Here is a 23,246-nt window from a genome sequence, read left to right as displayed (position 1 = left end):
AAAGAAGAAAAGTTTATTATTTCCAATACATGTTTAGAAAATCTGTTTATTCTTAATATAACGGAGTTTACCAACTTAAAAATGCGTAGTTCGCTGAAAATTAGTCTTATTGGGATAATACCTACGTCTTTTTTTTAAGTAGAACATCATAAAACATCTCCCAAAGATTTTGGCGAACGAGAATGATCTCAGCTAAAACAAACTCTGCCCCAGTCGGTTATCAATTTTCGTTGTCGATGTCAGCCAATGAGCTCTTTCGACGTAGTCGGGCCAAAGTAAAAATATTGTTATATACTTTGGAAATGTTAATGAAATGGTTATTGTATGGTTAAGCTAGTCGTATGTTGGATATGCGGGGTTGATACTGGATAGGTAGTTACTTTACCATAAACAATATGTATGCCACTGTAACGGGGATCCCACGAAGTAGCTAAGGCTCTTTGTCAGCTAAAGATGGGATTTGACACTCTATCAATGCTTGTTAAGCCGTGTCGATATACGGTCAGATCCAGTGGTTGTCAAAAGTATTTCTAAGTCCCGTCGGTGCGAGAGATGACTTTTGACATGTTCGGTAGGCAGCTATTTATTGGGCTGGTAACATTCCTGAAAAATTTGCTTACAGAGCATAGTGTTAGGCTCCTTAACTTGAAGCTCCATTGAGATATTCTGAGGACATCAGAAGGCGAAGTTGCAGTCTTCAGTCTTTTCGCAGGTATGTAGCCTATAGAAGTTTTTTTTGGATTTGTCTCACATTCTGTTAACCAGCAATTTTAGTATCTTTCACTCTGGTCGAATGTTACGCACAGTAGCTTAAGATATTCACAAGCGAAATTAGTGAGACACTTTGCCACTGTTTTGTTATAGCAAAGACGCGATACCGTCAATTCCAAAAATACTACTTTGAATGCCTAGTAGGCCTGTCCTCGATGAGGTAATAATCAGTGGTTTAACCTTAAAGATAAGGAAAATAAGTGCCAAAGCAATAGCTGTTTTAAATGGCATCGCTCTAAAACGGTTCTTCTACTCCGCTATCATCATGATTATATACCTGCAAATTTTTTTTCTGCTGATGCATTTTCCTTTTTTTTTTTTGTACCTGAATAGTTTTAAATATCGATACTTGAAATTGAATGGAATAAAATCCTGCCTTTCTTGATTCGGCGCCAAAACAAAAATAATCCGTTCGTTACGAGGACTACGACTTTCGTGGCGTTTGGTCGGGGGAAAGGCAAACGTCGGCTATTATTATTATTCCGCATACCTTGCACGGCACTGCATGCAAGTACAAAAATATTCAAATAATTACAATTAATAAATAGGTAAATAGTTACACTGCATTGATGTTATAAAAAGTTTGTACACTAAAACTGACCGCCCTTCGGAAAAAGGTCTACAAGAGGACTCACGTTTGTATGTATGCATATAGTGCAAACAAATGCGACGATAAGCGTATATATGCGCTTGATGGCCTTCAATGTTTGGAAGATATCGGCACTATAAATAATGAAAATGTTCATTAGAAATACTTTTTCCTGTGTCGCCATCATCTCCACTGCCAAACACAGCCACCTTTCAAAATTACGCGCCATTTGTTTATCTCGTATAAAAATCCACTTTATTCCACCGCAAGCACGCATACACATAGCAATATCGCATGGTATTTTCTGCATCAAAAACACAATAATTTACTATACATGGTACAACAAAAACAATTACATAAATGCCAACAACGTAAGCATTGTTGACATTTTGCACTCATTTCTAATGCCAAAAATTCCTTTAAACGTTTTTTTTTTTTTTTTGTATTTTTGTTGTGAAGTTTGAGCGGTGAAGCGCCTCTAATAGCAATACGAAGAAGATAAAACGACGTGGAGTCAGCCAGACAGTCTACACAACTGTAAGGCTAAATGACAACAATAGACGCCATCATGTCCAAGCGCATACAGAGTGTCTGTATCTCTTCATCTACTACCATTTCACCCTGACTTATGCTCCATATGTAACTTTGGGGAGGGATGCGTTGGTTTCGATAGTTTGAATATCGACAACGCAGAACTGGCTAGCTGCTTTACATTGTACGCTTGTTAGGACGAAAAATTCTCAGGACGAATTCAGTTGCGGACAGAGCGTCGTTGTGTGCAGAAACGTTTGTTGGTGCTATTGAGAAAATATTAAAAAATAAATAAATAGAAAACTTTTTGAATTAATTTAATTTTAAAAGTGTCAAATACTAAACTGATATTTTAAAGGGGAAAGAAAAATTGTTAGAAGTCCAAATATTAAAGAGAAATAATAATAATCAAACAGTGAAAATTGTCAATGCTGAAAGTTTTAATTATTGCGGAAAATGTTGAGAGGCCAGCTAAGTTCTTACGCTAAGCCAATACACTCACGGATTGAATTGTTGTGTGCCATCAACGGACGAGTATGTACATAAAGCTTGATTTTGTACAAAAATAGCTGAAAATTTATTTATGAGTGTTTGAATGATTTTTAAGTTATTTTTGAGGTTATTGTGAGCAATTTATATGTGAATCTCCGTTTGCATCAGTAAAATAACTCTGGCAATTGCTGTAATTTATTTACTCGTTTTCTTTCGTTTTATTAAATTTTTTGAATATAGAAAAGTTACGCTTACCATTAGACTTGGGCGCATTATTGACGGTATACGAAGCAATGAGTTCGATCTTTATTGCATACAAATTACTTTATTTATTTAAAAAATGTCTGCTAAAGTTTAATTCAACTTCAACTTTCTCATGAATTATGTGCCAACATAAATTACGATACAAAACAAAAAAACTAAACTAATCTCAACAAAATTTGCAAGTAGGAAAAATTACCCATTTAATTATTTTTTTAATTTTCTCAAATGTATTTTAGTAATATCTAAAACATATAAAAAACTAATCTGAGAATTTTCAGCAAATCTTAATATTGATAACAAGTAGCAAGACAAATTATTGCGCATCCGCAATTCCCTGTGGGCGCATCTCTCTCATGGCTATCTCCCTATAGCCTTTATTCTTATTTTTTTGTTTTTTTGTTCCTTGTTCACTCCTCTCGGGAGCATAGGGCCTCAACAAGACTTATCTTGCGTTAGTTTCGTTAATCTATTTGATTTCATTGTAATTTACTGGAATAATTTGTTCACATTACGTTCAGGATAGGAGGGATTCGTAAGCTTTAGTCAGTTTACAACTCGTGTTTTTTAAATTCTAATAAACAATAAGCTTGAGATTTAAAAACATGTTTGTCAAGATGTTAGCTCAAACACTGAGTTCAACCTCAGTCTGTGGTTTTACGCCACTTTTCTGTGACACGAAGGTGATTTCGAGTTTATGTTAGATGATTTTGTTTGTTGGCCTTAATGGGTATTTGAAGATCTTTGTGAATATTTCTTTGCGGATATACCATCAATGTGTGTTTGCAAGGGTCATACTCCACAATTGAATACTATAGCTATAGTAGGTATACAAGAAATGTCGGATGTGAAATACTAATATTATATTATATTATATAAAATAAAAATAAATAAATCAAAATACAAATAAAATAATCGTGTAAATCCGACCAGCTGTGTATGTATCTTCGTGTAGCTAATATATAATGTGTATGTATGTACATATGTATATTGTGAGTTTGGGACGAATCGGACTATACATCCTTAGAGATGTCATCTATCAAAAAAGCCTGCGAGTTTCTTGTAATTGGCTTGAAGACAAACTTATACTGTGAGTTCGAAACTTAATCAACTGGATATTTTTTCAATTTACTGGTCACAAATATGCGCAGAAAAACGGCTACATATTTATATATGGTATAATATTTAATATTTTTCAATTTTTGTTTGTTTATATTTTTATTTTTATTTTTATTTTAAACCGTTTTATTTAAATTTTTCAATATTTTTTTAATTATTCTTTATAGGAATTTTTTGTACTTAATTTCTGTTTTATGCTATACTTTTATGATGTTATTGTATTGTATAATATTTTTTTTTGTTTTAATTAATTTTAATTTTTCCCGTACCCTATTTTATTTATTTATTCTATTTAATAATTTAAAATTTAATAATATTTTTTCTATTTTTATTTTATACCGTTTTATTTAAGTATTTAAATATTTTTTAATTTTTGTTTGTTTATATTTTTATTTTTATTTTAAACCGTTTTATTTACATTTTTCAATATTTTTTTAATTATTCTTTATAGGAATTTTTTGTACTTAATTTCTGTTTTATGTTATGCTTTTATGCTGTTATGATATTTTTTTTTTGGTTTTAATTAATTTTAATTTTTTCCTTACCTCATTTCTTTTTATTTTCTTTATTTCATAATGTTTTTTATGTAAATTATATAATTTTTTTATTTTTTTTTTCTAACGTTTTTTTTTTTGTATTTTTCGATTTTTGTTTTTATTTGATTTTATTTCATATTATCTAATTGCTATTTTATTTTTATTATTCTGTTTTATAGATTTTTAATTAAGTTTAACTCAATTAGCTTTTATTACTTGCCAACTGCGTTGCTTTTAGAGCTTTCCGATCGGCTACTTTGTAAACAAAGCAATATTTTCCCTATTTTGCTTACTTTTTTATTTTATTTTAGTACTTTTATTTTCATTTTTCAATTTAATTTTATTTTATTTTACTTAATTTTATTAAATTTTTAATTTTATTGTATTTCATTCTAATATCTGGAGTTTTTTTACTTCATTTTATTTTATTTTTTAAGTTTTTTTAATTTCATTTTATTTTATTTAATTGAATTTTATTTATTATTTTATAGTACTTCATTTTAGTATAGTACTAGCTCTAACCCGCGGCGCCGCTCGCGTAGGAGTAGTTTTGAGGGATTTAAAATATGTATATAAAAGAATTACAAACAATAATTTCACAGAAAATATTTTTTTATTAATAACCATAGTATTACAATACCCGGCATCGGTTGCTATGCCTCGTTGAATAAAATCAAAACAACCAATCAGAAAAATATCAAGCAAAATTATTTTTATTAATTTTCTGTATCAAACCGTTTTGGAAATTTGCATTTGGGTCATAGTTGAGCAGCTTATGCGGATTATAAAGTCTAGGAAAAACTAAGATTTTTTAGATTAAATTTAAGCAAATATTCGATTATTAGTGACGATTGAGAGTGGTGGCGCGGCCTGGGGGCTGTGGGAAGGGAGTTCCATCATAAAAACATGCCTATAACCTTCATTGGGTGAAAATATGAATGTATAAAAAATTGTATGTCATTTGGTGTTGTTGTTTCGTAGTGATGCGCGGACAACGTACAGACATTCACCTTTATAGTATAGAAGATGTATTTATTTTAATAATTATTTTCATGGTTTAGTTCACTTCATATTATTTTATTTTCTTTAATGTTTTTTTGTTTTTTGCATCATTTTATCTTTTAACTTTACTTTGTTTTATTTTCCATTTTCCTGTTATTCAGTTTATTTTGTTATACATTTTTGTTCATTTTATTTTATTAATTTTTTGTTAATTCAATTTTTTGTTGTACTTAATTTTTTTATTCATCATTTTATTTTGTATTTTTCTTCAACATTTTATTTGATTTTTATTTTCCATTTTCTTGTTATTCATTTTATTTATTTTATTTCCTTTTATTTTATTTTTTTTTTTCATTTTGTTTCTTTCTTTTTATTCTACATCATTTTATTTAATTCTGTATATTATTTTTTCATTTTAATTGTTTTTTTATACAACCTTTTTTTATTTCACTTTATTTTATTTTTTTATTTTATCCGTCACTTTCTTGTTATTCATTTTATTTTATTAATTAGCATTCAAGTTTTTAGATTTTGCCGCACTCCAATCTTGATTGTGTTCGTTACTGTTAAATTACTCATACGACATGCCCATGCACCTTGGACATATTATATTATATATTCATATGTAATGCATGGGTATGTGCATACGTGCGCTTACAGTGTATTGGTTATTCCCATTGAATGGCACTTCCTGAGTCCTTCGTTTAACTTATCGTCGTTCAAGTTCAATGCAATAGCAATTGAAAGTTTTCAAACACTATAAATAATTAAAGGGATCTATTGATTTTACAAGCGCAATGCATTTACTCATCCGGCGGTGCGGCGGCCAAATGCCGTTTCATACAACGACTTGACTTGTCGCTTAAGTTTAACCTCTACCTTCTTTGTGCTTTTTAAACTTAAAGTTACATAAAAATCTTTTTTTTTTTTTTCATTCGAAGCGTCCTTCGTTTCATGACTGCGTCTATTAGTTGTTTACCCTCTCTGTCTCTCACCCTTTTCTCTTGAATTGTAGGCTTTTGTAACTATCGCTTTAGTAATGTGCTCACATACAACTATTCAACGTATTTGAATATTTTATGTAATAGTTAAACGCAAGTCCTTCTTGCACGTACATATGTATGTATGTACGTCGAGACATCATTCCCATTAAGTGACCATTGACACTTCTGCTCTGCAATGCAACGTGATGTCATATCGTTACGTTGCGTTCGACGTGCGTGTATTGAAATGGGGTGGGTTGGGGTAGCTTACTGAAGTATTGAGCAGGTAATTGTTTTTTGGGTATTGTATGAAATGATCGGCCGCCGTAGCCGAATGGGTTGGTGCGTGATTACCATTCGGAATTCACATAGAGGTCGCTGGTTCGAATCTCGGTGAAAGCAAAATTTATAAAAACATTTTTCTAATAGCGGTCGCCCCTCGGCAGGCAATGGCAAACCTCCGAGTGTATTTCTGCCATGAAAAAGCTCATCATAAAAATATCTGCCGTTCGGAGTCGGCTTGAAAATGTAGGCCCCTCCATTTGTGGAACAACATCAAAACGCACACCACAAATAGGAGGAGGAGCTCGGCCAAACACCTAACAGAAGTGTACGCGCCAATTATTTATTTTATTTTCTTTATGAAATGATTTTTGCTTAATTTGAATGAGTGTTTTTATGTGTTTATTTTGTGCTTAATATACATATGAACATATACAACCGTAGCCGGCTAATTAGAAACGCAATATTTTAAACAGTTTTAAATACTTTTTTATAAAAATGTAGTTCCTTCTACAATAAATATCATTAAATTTATAAACTTTTTACGAGATTTATAAAAAAATATTAATTATCTACACAACTCAACTTCCTCAACTTTGTACACAACTTCAAGCTTTTAATCATAATTAAAAATTTGGGTATGCAGGTTTATTATAGCACATTATAATTTTACTATAATGAAGTGCATGTTTGAAGTGGCTCAAAATTCTCGGTAATTTTTTTTTTTAATATTTCCCCTAATGGAGTTACTTATTTTCGCCATATAAAAAATATGCATTCCTTTTTCCCTCGAATTGTTATAAATTTTGTAGAATGTTTAAAACTTTGATTTAGATTAAATTTTTCTAGAATAATATTTTGTTTTTTATAAAAAAATGTGTGTCAAAGAAAAACACATAGCGTTTCCAATCAGCTGACTATGGATTTAATTGAAATTGCTTAATAAATATCTTAAACTTTTAGAAATCAACAAGATGTCCGAGTATTGGCTTATTTCAGCCCCTGGCGACAAAACATGCCAGCAAACGTTCGACACCATGAACAATCTCTGTAGCAAACAAAATAATCTGTGCAACAACTACAAGTTTCATATACCCGACTTGAAGGTAATTACAAAATCCTTGGATACTGGTACTGGTATGTTTTATATATTTATTTAAGCAGGTGAAAGAAAAAGGTAAAAAAAAGTGGATGTGACGGCGCGCTTTGCTGTTGTGAAATGTTACAGTGAAAGAGACAAAAAAAGAAAATAAACAAAAAGTTTTGTGATTAAGTGCGATTATTTATGGTAAAATATATAAGTGAATTTGGTTGAAAATTAACAAAAAGTTTTAATAAAATATGATTTCCATGATGGAAGGTGCTTGACACTCGCAGAGTAGAAGAACAGCTCAACTTCTCAATGCGGAAAGTAAACAAACTGTCTAATAGAAACGTGACCGACAACTTTGACTCTATTTGACCAATTCGATTTCAACAAAGAAAGTATGCTTTTAGGGGCAGTAATGCGAAACTATTTTTGCGAAAAATCCATCTCGCCCTCATCACCAAATCATTGTTTCGTATGCTACTATGCACATTCTATCCAACAGATGGCAGTCGCCGTAGCCGAATTAGTTGTTGCATGACTACCATTCGGAATTCAGAGAGAACGTAGGTTCGAATCTCGGTGAAACACCAAAATTAAGAAAACGTTTTTTCTAATAGCGGTCGCCCCTCGCCAAGCAATGGCAAACCTCCGAATGTATTTCTGAAAAAGCTACTCATAAAAAATATTTGCCCTTCGCAATCGGCTTGAAACTGTAGCTCCCTTCATTTGTGGATCAACATCAAGACGCACGCCACAAACAGCACGAGGAGCTCGGCCAAAAACCCAAAAAGGGCTCAAAAGCTTGTAAACAACTGAAAATCTATCAAAAAACAAGGATATTGGCAATATCTCTGCCACGATTTGTCTAAAGTTCCTAGTTCGAAGCATTTTTTAGAACTATGTTCTGAATATGAACCGAATATGGCCTTAAATTTGATTTTCCAAATACACGCCTACCTACATCAGTTTAAATTTTCAGCCGTACAAATTAATCTTAGATTTTAATAAAATGTGAATAAAACTATAGGCTTGGGGAAACCCATTATTTCCAGTTTATGCATTCCTATTCCTATTTATAGGTATGTATAGATTTCTGAAGCGTAATTTTAAAACACCGTAGGCTTGAAGCCCGGCCACGAAACATCAATTGCTAGAAAACGTTTTTTCTAATGGCGGTCGCTCCTTGGCCAACAACGGCAAACTTCCGAGTGTATTTTTGCCATAAAAAAGCTCCTCATAAAAACCATTTGCCATTCGGAGTTGGCTTAAAACTGTATAAACCTCTATTTGTGGAGAAAACATCGGGACTCCCACCACAAATAGGCGGAGGAGCTCGGCCAAGAGAGGATGTAAACGCCAAAATAAGTCCTTCTTCTTCTTTATTTGCAATTTGTTACCGAATGTAAGCGATCATGTATAAAATATAGTGTAACTATAAAATTCTATGCATACAAAATTAAATAAATACAATAAAGCTTAACAAATATGTTCACAAAATTAAAAACATTTTTATACATTTTTCATAACTATATTGTATTTAAAAAAGCGTCTCTGTTTCGGGCTAATTCCAAAAGATGACCAATATTTTGGACTCCGATCCATTGACGAATATTTCGCAACCAGGATAATTTTTTTCTTCCGATGCCTCGTCTTCCTTCAATTTTTCGTTCCAGTATAAGTTGCAGAACATTATTCTTTTGATATATTTATAAGTCCAGGCACATTAAATTGGTGGTAGTAGTAGAATAAAAAATACAAGAACAATGTATTTTGTTTTTGCTTTGGTCCACAGAATTTCAAAGGCTATAAACAACATTCACAGTTTAGAGTAATTTAAACAAAATTTGAAAATTTACAGACCAAATAAATAGAAAAAATAAAATAAAATTAGTTGCTCTACTGGTACCTGTTCAATGTGCCGTAATTTTAGTGCAGATGCCTTGTCGATCTTATTTTATAACTAAATTAAATGAAATAAACACTACATTTTAGAATATTTCTAGTTACAACTGTGGTGGGATTAGGTTATTTTTATTACGTTATGAAAAAAATTATCAACTAACGAAATAATTTCACACATTCGTACTATCTGGCAGGTTGGTACACTCGATCAATTGGTCGGACTCTCCGATGATTTGGGTAAACTGGATACTTATGTGGAGCAAATTACACGCAAAGTTGCCGCCTATTTGGGTGAGGTGCTCGAGGATCAACGCGATAAGTTGCACGAAAATTTGCTCGCCAACAACAGTAAGTACATATACAATTACATAGAAACACATATTTAATTTTAAATTTATACAATAACTAATAAATTTAGTTGGAACTTTTTTTTTTTAATTTTAAAACTGAAACAGTTACTTACTTTTGACAAAACACGTTTTTGTATAGAAAATATGTGAAAAGTAAGCACGCAAGCAAATTTTCTCGTGTGCTACAACCAAACAAAAAATATTAAATAAATATTAAAATAAAAAGAAGAAAAAAAAATCCAAAAAAGGGGTAAAATTAAAACATACTAATACCAACACACTTTGTTTGTTTTTTAGTAGAGATCTTTTGGAATGTTGATTGCGATGCCAAATTAAAACTTTAAATAAAGAAAAAAACAGTAAATCCCAAAAACAAAATTAACTAAAATAACAAAAAGCGTATTAACAACATGTTAACTGGTGCATTTTTTTTGCAAAGCCCTTTAAAAAAAAGTGGATCAACTTGCCTCCCTAAAATGGAATGAAATATTTTTTTCGTTTTAATTTTTGTTTGGAATGTCCCGATACACTCCCACTTATAGTAAACACTATCGAAATTAATTAATTGAAATTCAGACAATTTACCACATTCTTGTAATTATTGAGTTAAAAGTACGGATTTAAAAACTAATCGATTTTCAGCTGGAAACAAGCGGTGTCAATATATGACTAACAAAATTAATACTCCTGTAAATCCCTCTCTTTTCTTTTATTAGTTTTTAATACGATTATACCATTTCGTTTTTTTATACTTCGTTTATTTAATCTTTTGTATTTTATTCTTGTATCTCTCTTGTTATTTGCTTTTTTTAATGTTTGTGTTTACTTTGTATTGGTTTTTTTATTCTTCTCTTTTGCTACAATTTTGCCTCTACACTCTTTTTTGTGTAAAGTTCATTCATTTCATTACTTAATTGATGCGCACAATCATTCCATCTCAGTCTGACAACGTTGTGTGTCGCTTCGTCGAGATGAGCTTTTTTTCAAGCTTTATTTTTTTAACGTACATATTTTCGGAAAAAATTCAATATGGAAAAAATTATTGTGATGTTTTTTGTAATCCTTTTTTAAAGTGCGAACAATTTCATATCCATACATACACGCATACATACATACACGTATATACAATACTTACCACATTTGAACATGCACATCATCAGTTACTTACACACGCAGACAAGTTGTGTACCCTGCAGGGAAATCCACTAATACCGATCTGCTGGTGTACTCCTATGTAGTGAATTTAGAACCATGACTAGCGTTCATGTTCTTTTCCATGCAAACAACTGGGGAACTTTACTCTACACTGCTGGTGCACTCCTATGTAGTGAATTTAGAACTACGACCAGCGTTCCTGTTCTTTTCCATGCAAGCAACTTGTGAACTTTACTCGGCGGGTACTAGGAAGTCTTAATTGCCACCCGCTGCATTTTTCTTGCGATAATTCGGAACTGCAACATTTCCAGTTGGATTTTATAAAAAGTCAATCGGATGTTAGTAAGCGTAAATTGGATTTTAGAATAGTCAATTGGCTTTTAGAAAGCGTAAATTGGTCTTTGAATAGTCAATTGGATTTTAATTTAATTTTATTTAAATAATATAATATCTAATTATTCTCTTTTTAATACTGCACGCACGCGTTGATTATATTGAACATCTTATATTGTTAAAACCGAATAAAAAATATTTATGACGTGATCCTGTAGCATTATTTAAAATTAATTAGAATAAAATTTATGGTATAGTGTGTGAATCATTAAAAAATCCAATTTATTATTCTATAATCCTATATTGACCCTTTCTAAGATCCAATTAAATTCGCAGTACTAATTCACCAAATTATAAATATAAGTATATATCTCGGATAATGCCACAATAAGCAATAGTGTAGACAGTGGCGTGCTATTTAGGTGGAAGCCCGAGCACATGGGAAAAACTACAAAAAAAACTCAAACTTCAAACTCATTTGCCTGCCTCGTTCCAAGTAGAAAGAAATATGTACACTGAATTAAAATCACACTAGGCGTCTCAACGTTACTGTTGTAGTATACGAAAAAGGCGTTAGGTTGCATTTATTTTCGACACTTTTGCCCACTGCAGGTAGATGACTGCTATTAGCAGTATCAATGCCTAAGTGTTTAAAAAACCAAAAATCCACAAAAAAAAACAGTATCTAGTCCAGTTTTCCCTGCAGGGTAGCTGCATACATATATTCACACATACATATGTACATACATACAACATAAAAAGGTACATATGCATATCTGTATATAGGATTGAGATTATATGTTGTTCGGTCCTTTGTAGTGATGTTACGTAAATCAATTTTAGGACATGCCAATCTCCTCATCTTCCATCCCTTCCCTTTTCTATGGCTTCTATGGTTTGCCAGAACTCTATGGAATTTTGCGCAATTTTATGTGTGCACACGCGCACAATAATAAAGATTTTATTATTAACGTATTTATCATTCGAATTCAGACAGCTCTTTTGAATTGCACGATGACTAATCAAAAAGTTTCAACGACATTAGTTTGGATTAGTGTTGAAAGTTGTTTTCATTGGATTTCTTTTGGATTCGTGCAAAAACTAAATCAATTTATTAAAAAATCTAGTACTTTTTATTAACATAGTTGGAGACGTTAAGAAAAGAACGTAGGTAGAAACCACCATAGTCAAGGTCTTCTTGAAGTTTAATCGTCTTTATGCTTGTATATATCAGTAAGCATCGCTGTGTGCTGTACATTTAAAAATACGTATGTAATTATTTTAACCCGACGATCAATAGCCAGATCTTGACCGCTATTTATTAACCTGGAAATTAATTAGAATTAATTTGGCTGTCAATGAAATTTTGCCTCAATTGAAACTGAGAGAGTTGCATTCTTGATTGAACTGTCACTGTAAATTTCAAGTCGTTTGAGCCCATTTCTCTATTGCGCTCCAGGCGAAACCGTAAATTTTCTTGGGCTTACCGCCCATGATGGTCACGATGATAACTCAAATGGACGCGAACAGCATTTAGTAATGCTGCGACAACTACAGACTCACCTACCTTTAGCTGCCACCGAATGGTCTAATGAAAAGAATTTTTTTTAAATAATTAAAATAAAAAATTGGTTTTGGTCTTTTTTGAAATATTTTGCCCTCGCTATATGAGCAAATATTTCCAATATTTATGGTACACAATTTCACTAATGTACGGCTTCTAGCGCCATCTTAGGAGTGGCTCGGAGGAGATATCCGTCTTAAGCGTCTGCCTCATTTTTCGTGAAATTTGGACAACACTCGCTCGAAAATAAGTTTACAATATTTACCGATGTTGTTTAAGAGTAAAGCAATTCATTTCGTCTCGCGGCTGCATGAAACTGACTGTGAGAATGGTGAAAAGCTGTTAGTGTCGAAAATAGTGCTTGGGTCGCTCTTTAGAATTAAAAAAAAAATTTTAGATCTAAATAAATGTTCTTAAATATTAAAAAATGCTCTTTCACCAATATACAATTATATTCTAAGAGCCTTGTTGAAATTAAATATAAAGTGATTCCTATAAAATTATGAAACAAATATATAAGAGGGGTTTTGTAATACTTTTACAAATTAGAATCACTCTTATAATGGCCTGGTTTTAAAAGCCGCATAGTCCATGACAAGATAGCAAACACTTTGGATAAAATGGAGACAAGTAGGAAACTAAATACTCGTCCAAAAAAAATTTGGTTCAGGGCAACCTTCGGTATACATTGCCAACACCTAAGAATGTATTTTTTCTATAATTTGAACATTCGAAAGAGTATGCACTTTAGAAAATCGTACGGCCCAGAAAACTTATTAAGGAGAATTTCTCACACTGCAAATAAAAAATGTAAAATGTATATACTCTTGTTCGAAAATATTCCTTTACTGTAATACTCATATCTGCAATATCACTTATGTCGAAACAATATTATTGATGTTTTGGAACAATTAATTGAACGCAAATATGCAATTAAGTGGAGTCGTTTGAAATGTATGTTCGAGTTACCTCCTTCTGCATATACTGTAACCTATAAAAGTTAAAATAAAAACATAAAAAATTTGTATTTGAAATTTTTGGATTCTTACTCTAATATTTAGTGTAACCAGTATTTTTATACATTTACTCGATATGTACTAAAGGACCTTCCACTTATGTACAAAATAATAGTATCGTCATTTCGCGATCAGTTTTGACTACTTTTCTTTTATCTATTTCATTTTCACATTTTTGTATGAAAATATAGCTCATATATTTTATAAATCAAAGTTTCAAACTTCGTACTGGATATAGAAAAATTCGAAAAAAAAACAAATGCACATTTTTTTTTCATAGGGAGAAAATGCGTCAGGAAAACAACTATCAACAATCAACGCGAATTTCGAGCCACTTCAAGCATGCATTTTTTTCTACTAAAATGTAATGAGCTATAAAACTGCGTCCATTTTTATTTTTTTGAAATTTTTTTTAAGAAATTTAAATTTTGGTGAAAGTGTGTCGAATTTGTATAAATTTTGTAAAAAGTTGTAGAAAGAGCTATATTTTTATAAAAAAATTAATGAAAAAAAAAATCCAAAATATCGCGATTCTATTATTTTGTCTATAAGTGTATATCGTTGCGCTGTTGGTAAAATATAAATTGCTTGACGTCGCCTATACAGTTTTAGTTTGTTCATGCTACTTAAACGACCACGACCATTTCTAATTCTTTCTTCTATGTATTTCATAAACATCGAAATCTCTTTTTTTAGTATAGTTACGGCTCTAGATACGCCTCAAAGAACGCGCTACTAACTTACCATTTTCTGTTAAACAAAAAATTTAGTAACCCCGTTTTGAAAGAGAGTTTAGGAGCTATGAGCATTTAAAGGTTAAATTAGAGGTGCCATACCATAATGACATAACCGTAGCAGTGGCCTTGTAATGATATTTACTATCTACCGTTATTGGTGCCGTAACCATTATTACATACATATGTAGTTATTTAATTGCTCATTTCGAAAGTGCAGAAACAAAAGAAAAAGTGACATCATGAGCATTATTTGCCATTAGTATGGATTGGTTTGTCATGCAAACACGGACAACTTCGCACCAAGTCATATCTGAAATATGTTCCAAATAAATATGAAAAATAAACATAAAAACAGGTCAAAATTGCAATTTAAAACTCATCGAAACAAAGTGAGGTGAATGCGAAAAATAAAATCTCAATAAATGCAAAAATTCGGCAATCAGCTGTTTATGTTAATGACGAAAAACCAAAATCGGATTGATATCTCTGGATAGGGTTATGGTGACGGCATTATGGTAGGAAACCACTAATCGAATTTAGTGATGCCCATAAGGTTGGTTGGAGCAGCTGATTTATATGGTTTTGGTTATGGTCGCTTTAATTGAACCTTAAAGCCGCTATTTATTTATAAACGTAACATAAACGTAAATTGTAGTTAAGGATCAGTGGGAAAAGGCAATTATTGGGTTCTCACAATGAGTCCGTTGCGGTAACGCATTTCACTAACGTGGCCTGTAAAAGGGGTGATGCCGCGTGATGCCGCAATGAAACTATTTCCGCATATAAACAAAAAAGCAACAGATATTCTTGTCGTGAAAGCAAATATTATATTCCGTTCAGTATAAACACGTATTTGTTGGTTACTTATTTTGAAGCGAAAGAGGTGTTTAATAGAATTTATGGTAGTCGTGGAATGTGGCTGCGACAATAAGTTCGAGGTCGCGACGCACATTCATTTTTCAGGACAAATTGGTTAAGTCTAGCCTTTTCTCCACTCTTTCAATCTTTAATCGAAAATATAAGGGTGCATTTGAATTGATTCCGTTAATTTAAATTCCTTTAATTTGATATAATAAAAAATACCATCTATAAAATTTTGCGCGATACAAAATTGGTCTTCTTCAAACAGTTCTCATTTTCGCAGCACTTACCACCCACTTGGTACCACAACGGACCTACCTGGCCTAAGTGAGTTGGATACTCTAAACCGGCTGCCACAAAAACCTAACCTAACCTACTTTATGGCAAAAGTAGAAAGTTGCCAGTTTTTGTGCATCCTGTATCCTTTTTGCTGTCAGTCAAATTCGTTGATGCAACGGACCCATTATGACGCGCCTGTTATGCAGAATTTCCTTAGACGCAGTCGATTGTTTTCATACTTCAACAAAATTGCATTATTTTTCTAGAGTTTTATACAAAAGCTGAAAGTTATTCACAAATGTACAACATACAACTACTTACCACTCACCACCAACCCAATGCTAAGCATCTTCATTTTTCATTTTTTTTCTGTACAATTTTTATCAACATTAAATTTGTTGTAATATTGATAGTAAAATATTCATATACATATATATTTAAAGAAAAAATAACAAAAGTATAATTTTCAAGCATATAATGAATTGTTGACTAAATTGTGAATGAATGCCATAAATACGTGGTGTGGGGGATGTGCCATGTGCACGCATACATAAATAACTGTAGCACATGTGCATTTCTCCCATAGCCCACATCGAGCAACCAACCGAGCTACCATCCACCCAGAAAACCAATTAGTTTTTAAATCATGCTCAGAGACCAAAAACAGTGTTTTATTGTCGTTCAATTGTCTCTCTCTCTTGTTCGTTCGTTCGTTGTAACGTTAATATTTGTGTAGTTCATTTGATGTCACTTTTACACTTCCGTCCAGCCTAATCACCCACTGTATTTTATAATTTACAATTTTTACTTTGCTTTTGTGCCTGTGGTTTATTTTTGTGCATTTGTTGTTGTGGCACAAAAGGATTTGCAATATTTTCTTCTTTTTTTATGACAATGTTTGTGGAAATATGCGAAAAATAAACTGAGTTGAATTGTTGGGAATGCAGAAACGCAGTTCACTTTGGGAGAATTTTTTATTAAATATATTTATTTTAACATTTTATTGTTCTTTTTTTTCTCAATTTTTATATGCATTTGATTTGATTTGATTTTTGAATTGCATTTTAAAATTGCATGCATGTGTTTATAAAATACTTTTATATGTACTGTGTATGTATGTATTTATTAAATATGTGCGCGTCAATTGTGCCACAGTGTTCTTTTTTATTTGTACCTACTAATCATCTGATTATACTGTGCTAGAAATTGTTTCGTTGCTAATAAATGAATATTTAAATTTTTTAAAGTAAAAATAGGTTTTCTAAAGCAGAGCTTTTCAACGTCCAAAAAAATTATATTTAATAAAAAAATAAAAAAAAATTCAAAAAATTAGCACGATTTAACTAACGATTGATGGAAAGAAAAAAATGTAATAGTAACCTTTTACTGAAAAAATCGTGCGGCTTAGCATAATGTTTTTGGTTTCTAAACACAAGGTGCGGCTACTAAATACCGAGACTGAGGCTGCAAAGCGTTTTTTGTTTTTTATTTCATACACATTTACCGTACGCTACCTTACCAATATGCACCCTTTCTCTATTTCTAAAACGCTCCATGCTAATTTCCCACTGTGTTGGAAGTATTTTTCTGTTCTTCACGACACATGTCACTTTCTCTCTCATAGCTTCAACGGACCCGAATCTTATTACTTTTAATACAGCACTACGCAAAATACAGCGCATAAAGTGAATAATTTAACTCTTGAATGCTGTACTTGAGTAGAAATGCCCCAACCGACAATTGTGGCTGAGCCGGCGCATTGTCTTGCACTAAAGTTACACTCAACGTTTTGCCAAACTAATGTAAATGAAAATTACAGCTCCACCGATTTATTTACAGACAAAGAGTAGTACTGCATTCGAAAGAGAGAGTTTCACATTAGGCAGCTAGAGGTCACAGATCATTTAGCGCATGCGTACTAACATCACCAGTCGGCCAGTAAAACTTTTATAGCCACACCTCGAATATTATGATATTCGTTTGAGGGCATATACATTTTCCAGATGAAAAGCCAAGCCAATAATTATGTATAACCTTAAAAGCTTTACGCCGTGCTTCGCTAGTAATTTATGTGAAACGTCTTGATTTTATTCTTATTTGCTGCCTTTACATCTGCGAAAGCTACGAAACTCACCCTTAACCCCTTGCCTTATGAATCAAGCGACGATTTTGGATGCTATTTTCGATTAAAGCTTTTCTCGTGCGTCAAAACAATGTCGTATTTGATACGAGGTTATCATTTTAGGCACAGAATCAGAATCACGTCTTCCACATGTTGTTTTAAGGCAAAGGGTTAATAGTAGCGCATGGTTTTCAGGAGTATCCTTTTTAAAGTATAAATTCGCCATTTACTGTTAGATTGACCAGCCTTGTTTTTTAAGAAATATGGATCCAGCCCATTAGCCGTAAGTCTTGCCATGGTGAAATGTAAATGAATACTGGAAAAAATTACGTGATCTGACAAAAAAAAGCCTATTTGAAAAAGTATCTCCTCCAATCTTGGGAAAAAAATGAAAAAAAGGTTGCATTCTTTATTATGCTTTGAATTGAAGAAATAAAATTAAAATCCATTTCGTAACCTTCAAAGTAAGACCCTTCCGACAAAATGTACTCTATTCCATTCTCAAAGCAGTTTCCGGACTCAACTTCTGAGTACGTCTGTCTACCGTAAGTGCCTTTTCCTTCTGAAACGGCCTTCAGCTCTCAGGCAGCAATTTACATTGAGTTGAGTCTGTTCTAAGAACTCATACGATTTCCCGGAATTTTATTTTTTGTTTATTGAGTAACCAGAAGTAAAGTGGAGTTAAAACAGATAAATGCAGTGATGAGGGAGCTAAAGGAATCGATTTTTTGGCGAAATGGTCGTACAAAAATCAAAACGTCCCGCGCCGCAAACCTTTCAGTTTAATTCTTGTAGTGTCTGCAGTTGCCTCATTTATCTTGCTTCGAGCTTTTGAAGTAGCGGTATTTACTAGTTGAACCTGAAGCCAAACGTATAATAGTCACTTGACTTTAAAAAACTACATTTCAACATTGAATAAAAAACAAAAATATTAAATTAAAAAAAAAAATGTCAGCTTTCTTTTTATTATACTCAATACTACAAATAAGCCAATTTTCATAAGATTTAAGACAATGTCCAAAATACTTGGTTAACATGACATGGTATCGCTCGTAAGTCAAAAGTGGAGATTATTACAAGGAAAAACTTTATAGTAGGTAATTGATTCATTAGTGTCAGTGGATTGCAATTTTTATTTCCAAAGGATGTATGCATAGTAGTATACGAGTTAAGGTCAAAAAAGTCGCGAAATGAAGCGAAAGGGATGTGAAATCAATCATTTAAACCTATTTCACTTTTCAAATCTCTTATAAAGTTTATTTGTAGGTATCACAAAAAAGTTCTTTGTCTAGGCCTTGGAAAAAAATCATCAGAAATGATTTCCCTCTAAGCTTTTTTTTATTAAAAAAAAAATAGTACGAGTAATAAAATTGATCTTACGAGGTCAAATCTACACCATACCCAGCGTGGTTAAGTGTTTCACAACACAACTTTTGCGAACGAGTGACATTATTGCGACATTAAATTTTTCTCTTAGTTTTTTCCTTAATGACATATTTTAGTATAACTATAAAAGTATAGCTTTGTATGATTTCTTAATAAGTTTTGACAGCTTTTTCGTTATAATCGCTAATATGCCACCTATTGAATATGAAAAAACCTTAGTCATCATCTTTCCAGCCGATTGCTTTGCCTTGAGTGTCTAGGCCAGCGTTGAACCACTTTTAGCAGCTGTTGAACCCGAGTTTCATCGACAGAAACACAGTGATTAAAAAATTCGCCTGAGCACTTGACAACCCTGTTGCTTCTGGTGTGACATTCTCGGCACCCACCTGCCCTTAGTTATACCAATATTATCAGGAAGGGTGTTCAACAAGGTTTTACATGATGCTCCGAGCATTTCTGCAATTTCTTCCGTTTTCAAACGTACATATTTTCGAACAAATTTTGGGATTATCTCAACAATGTCTGCGAATGTCGCCTAAATTGGCCGCGTTGAGCGCTGATCGTTCTGAACATTGCCTGAGTAGGCAATGACCCTCACTAGTCATTGTTTTTCTTAAACAAGATTTCCTGTAAACAAATGGCATCTCTTCCAAAATAATCTGTCGTGCTTTTCCTTGCTTAGTGTGGAATGTCTTCATTTCATTTTTTCCATAGTTGAGGTTTTTTCCTTGAGTAACTTGTTTATCCGACGTTGTTATTTAGCGGCTTTGATCACAAATTCGTATTTGTAGTTGTGTCGAGTCGCCAAGTAAACACCCTTCCTAGCCTTCCCTCATCAATCCCTCCATTACGATAATTTTTTGAGCTCCACTCGTATTAACTATTACCATTGAATACAACCCTGTTAATGAAATTGAAGTATCAGTAAAAATCGGTTTGCTAATAGCATAAGTAAAGTTATAATTTTGAATTAATTTCATCCCTGGTAAGAAAAAATCGTTAATAGATTCTAACTTTACCACAAAAACTTTATTAATGGCTTTTCACTAAGTAATAAACAAAGAATAGGACGTTTCAAAGGCCTGTGTGTGTTAGTATAAACTTTGGTGTACTTTTTATGATTTGCATGTATTTTACTCTGGCTGTGTTTTCCCTTTTATGCGCACAAATATTTTTTTGATTCTGCTTTTCATCTTGTTATATTGTATTTTGTTTGCTGAAATGCCTAATTTGCTACACTGTACGTACAATTTTAATTTTAAGTTTCTCTTAGATTTTTTGATTTCTCTTTTTCTAGAGCTTAGATGTTTTTTGCAACTCATATATTAATTTTTTATTGTTTTCTTAATATATTTTACTTTCTTAAAAAATATTTAATTTAAATTTCGTTACGTTTTTACTTTAACTTACTCTCTAAAACTCAAACCTTGTCGTTTGGTGCGCGCTTACATTTAAACATTTTTTTTATAAAAATGAACAACATTGTAGTATTGAATTATAAAATAGTTAATTAATCGCGGCTTACACAAAAGTGCCAAAGACCAAACTTAGACGATTTAACATTTTTCCAGATTCTTATAGAGAAAAAATTTCAAGCAAAAAACAAAAAATTGTTGAATTGGCTAGGTAGTGTATTTTGTTCTTGAACTTTAATTAATTTTTTTTTTTGGAATTTTATTTAAAACTGTTTTAAATGTGTTCCTCTTCTGAGTAGTACATTTAAAATCTTATTTTTTGTATAACTCAAACGTTAAATTTGTATTTTTTCGAACTGAAAACTAAACCTGAATTGAATGAAAACCAAATAATAAACCAACACTGAACACTGAACCAACCAATCCGTGCGGCGTACATAATCGGGAAAAAATCGCGCTCACTTATCCTGCAACCCGGCAACTGCAATCAACCGTGACTATGTAAACGTGTCTCCAATGCCTTCAACTGTGTTGCATCGATATGCATTGGAATGCCTCCATGCACACAAATCACATCCACATGTTCGCACACTTACAACAAATAATTTCCTACATGCACATCCACTCAACACCGATACCGAAATCGAAACCGTAACCGTGACCGACACCAACCATCCGCTATACCCCCTCTGAATGTCTGCACTTCCAACGTCGTCCACTGACCGAACGACGAACCATCCAACCAACCAACCAATTGATTGAATTTCCTTTATTCGATTGTCACCTATCAACTATCAATATGTGTGTGTGTATATGTGTCTCTCAGGTCCCGGGCCGCCCGACGACAACACGCATGCGCACTCGGAATTGACGGGTAAAGCATCAAATTTATCGAATAGTCGTGACACGACCACTACCACTTGTTCCGCATGCCACACCGGAAGCCTAAATAATTGCTCCTCTAGCGAGGCATCTGCAGCGTCTGCGTCTGAGCGTGAATTCGATTTGTGTGCGTCGTCGCCTGTGTGCGCGTGTGATGAATGTGCTGCCAGTGCCAATGTGAGTGCTAGCGTTAGCGCGAGCGCGAGCGGTGTTAGCGCCTGCGCTAGTGCGAGTGCCACAGCCACCACCCTTGAGGCTGATGAATGTTATCCTTTTACTTCTTCCTCCCTGAATGTGCCTACATGCCATGCGCCCGTCACCGCATCCGCATCCGCAAATGCCTACGCCTGCACCTCCGCCGCCGATTGCGCCTCCGCAAATTCTGCTGTCACTAATAATGCCTCCTATTGCTCCACATCTGCGCCCACTACTTTGGCCGCCGATGAGCGCCGAATCGCTACTACTAGTAAAATAATTAACAGCTTTTCCAACAACAATAACAACACTTGCAGCATAAACAATAACAATCGTTTGGGTTTGACGATCAGTTGTAGCGGCGCTAATATACTACAACTGCATCATCAGTCGCAGACACAGCAGCAGCAGCAACAGCATCACCACCAACAACATCACCACGAACCGCTTCACCTACAGCATCCACTGTTGCAACAGCATCATCACTACCACCACCACCATCAGCCGCAGCAACAGCATCAGTTACACCACCACCACCACCACCATCATCAACATCACCACCCGCACCATCAGTCGCCGCTCTCTGATGGTGGCGAAGGACATGAACAGCAAAATCTGAAAGGCAGCAACAGCACGTCGGACTTGAGTGATACATTCGATTGGTGGTTCCATAGGCATAAAAGAAATTCGAAGAAGAGCAGGTATCTACAACAACAACAACAAACAAACAAACAAATCAGTCATAAACGTTCCCATCCACATCCTACACCAGCCGACAGCAACACCAACACCCACACCAAATACCTTAACAGACACCCCACCCCCCTCCCATCCAGTCAACAACGACACATAACAATTAAACAAACCAAACAACAACAGCTATAGTGAAGATGAGCGCCATGCAAAGAGAAGAGATACAGATCGGCGAAAGTCGAGAGCCAGTTGGAATGAAAAACATGATACGACGAAGCTAAGATTTAAAAAGTTGAAAATAAAAATTAAAAATTAAAAATCGCATATGAAGTCAGAGGTAAAAATTTCGGTGACAAATTATCAATTTCATAAAATGCATATCAGTTAAATTTTTATGTTTAAATAGTTTATGATAGAAAAAATTTTAAAATCCTGGAGACAGACATATGAGAAACCCTTTTGAGGACAAATAACTGCGGTAAATTCCTTCATAAGTGGATTAGATTGTATCGGTGTTGTAACTACTTATAAGAAAATTTTCTTCACAATTTCACGAGTGTATCTACTATTATCAGTCTATCCATAATTCCTTAATAACAGTTATATCCGTTGTACTCGGAAAGCTGAATTAAAAAAATACGTGTTACTGAGATAACTTTCAAGCTTCTAAGAATTTTAGAATGTCGGTACCCAAGTATAT

At 33.2% G+C, this 23,246-nt stretch overlaps 1 protein-coding gene across 2 annotated transcripts in view; it reads left to right on the top strand.

The window, feature by feature from the left end:
• LOC128868205 (V-type proton ATPase subunit C) overlaps nucleotides 1-23,246 on the top strand; it is a 51,204-nt gene that overhangs the window by 8,517 nt on the left and 19,441 nt on the right. The window contains exons 2-4 of one of the 2 annotated variants that reach the window (XM_054110037.1): nucleotides 7,530-7,672; nucleotides 9,753-9,906; nucleotides 21,603-22,554. In XM_054110037.1, the coding sequence (XP_053966012.1) occupies nucleotides 7,541-7,672; nucleotides 9,753-9,906; nucleotides 21,603-22,554 (1,238 nt within the window). In that variant the 5' untranslated portion in view covers nucleotides 7,530-7,540. The remainder of the gene's footprint in view (nucleotides 1-7,529; nucleotides 7,673-9,752; nucleotides 9,907-21,602; nucleotides 22,555-23,246) is intronic. The other variant, XM_054110036.1, reaches the window with a different exon arrangement.

This window comes from Anastrepha ludens, chromosome 6 (assembly GCF_028408465.1).
Source record: "Anastrepha ludens isolate Willacy chromosome 6, idAnaLude1.1, whole genome shotgun sequence".
NCBI classification, from domain to species: Eukaryota; Metazoa; Arthropoda; class Insecta; order Diptera; family Tephritidae; genus Anastrepha; species Anastrepha ludens.
This window is presented reverse-complemented; position numbering and strand designations above follow the sequence as displayed.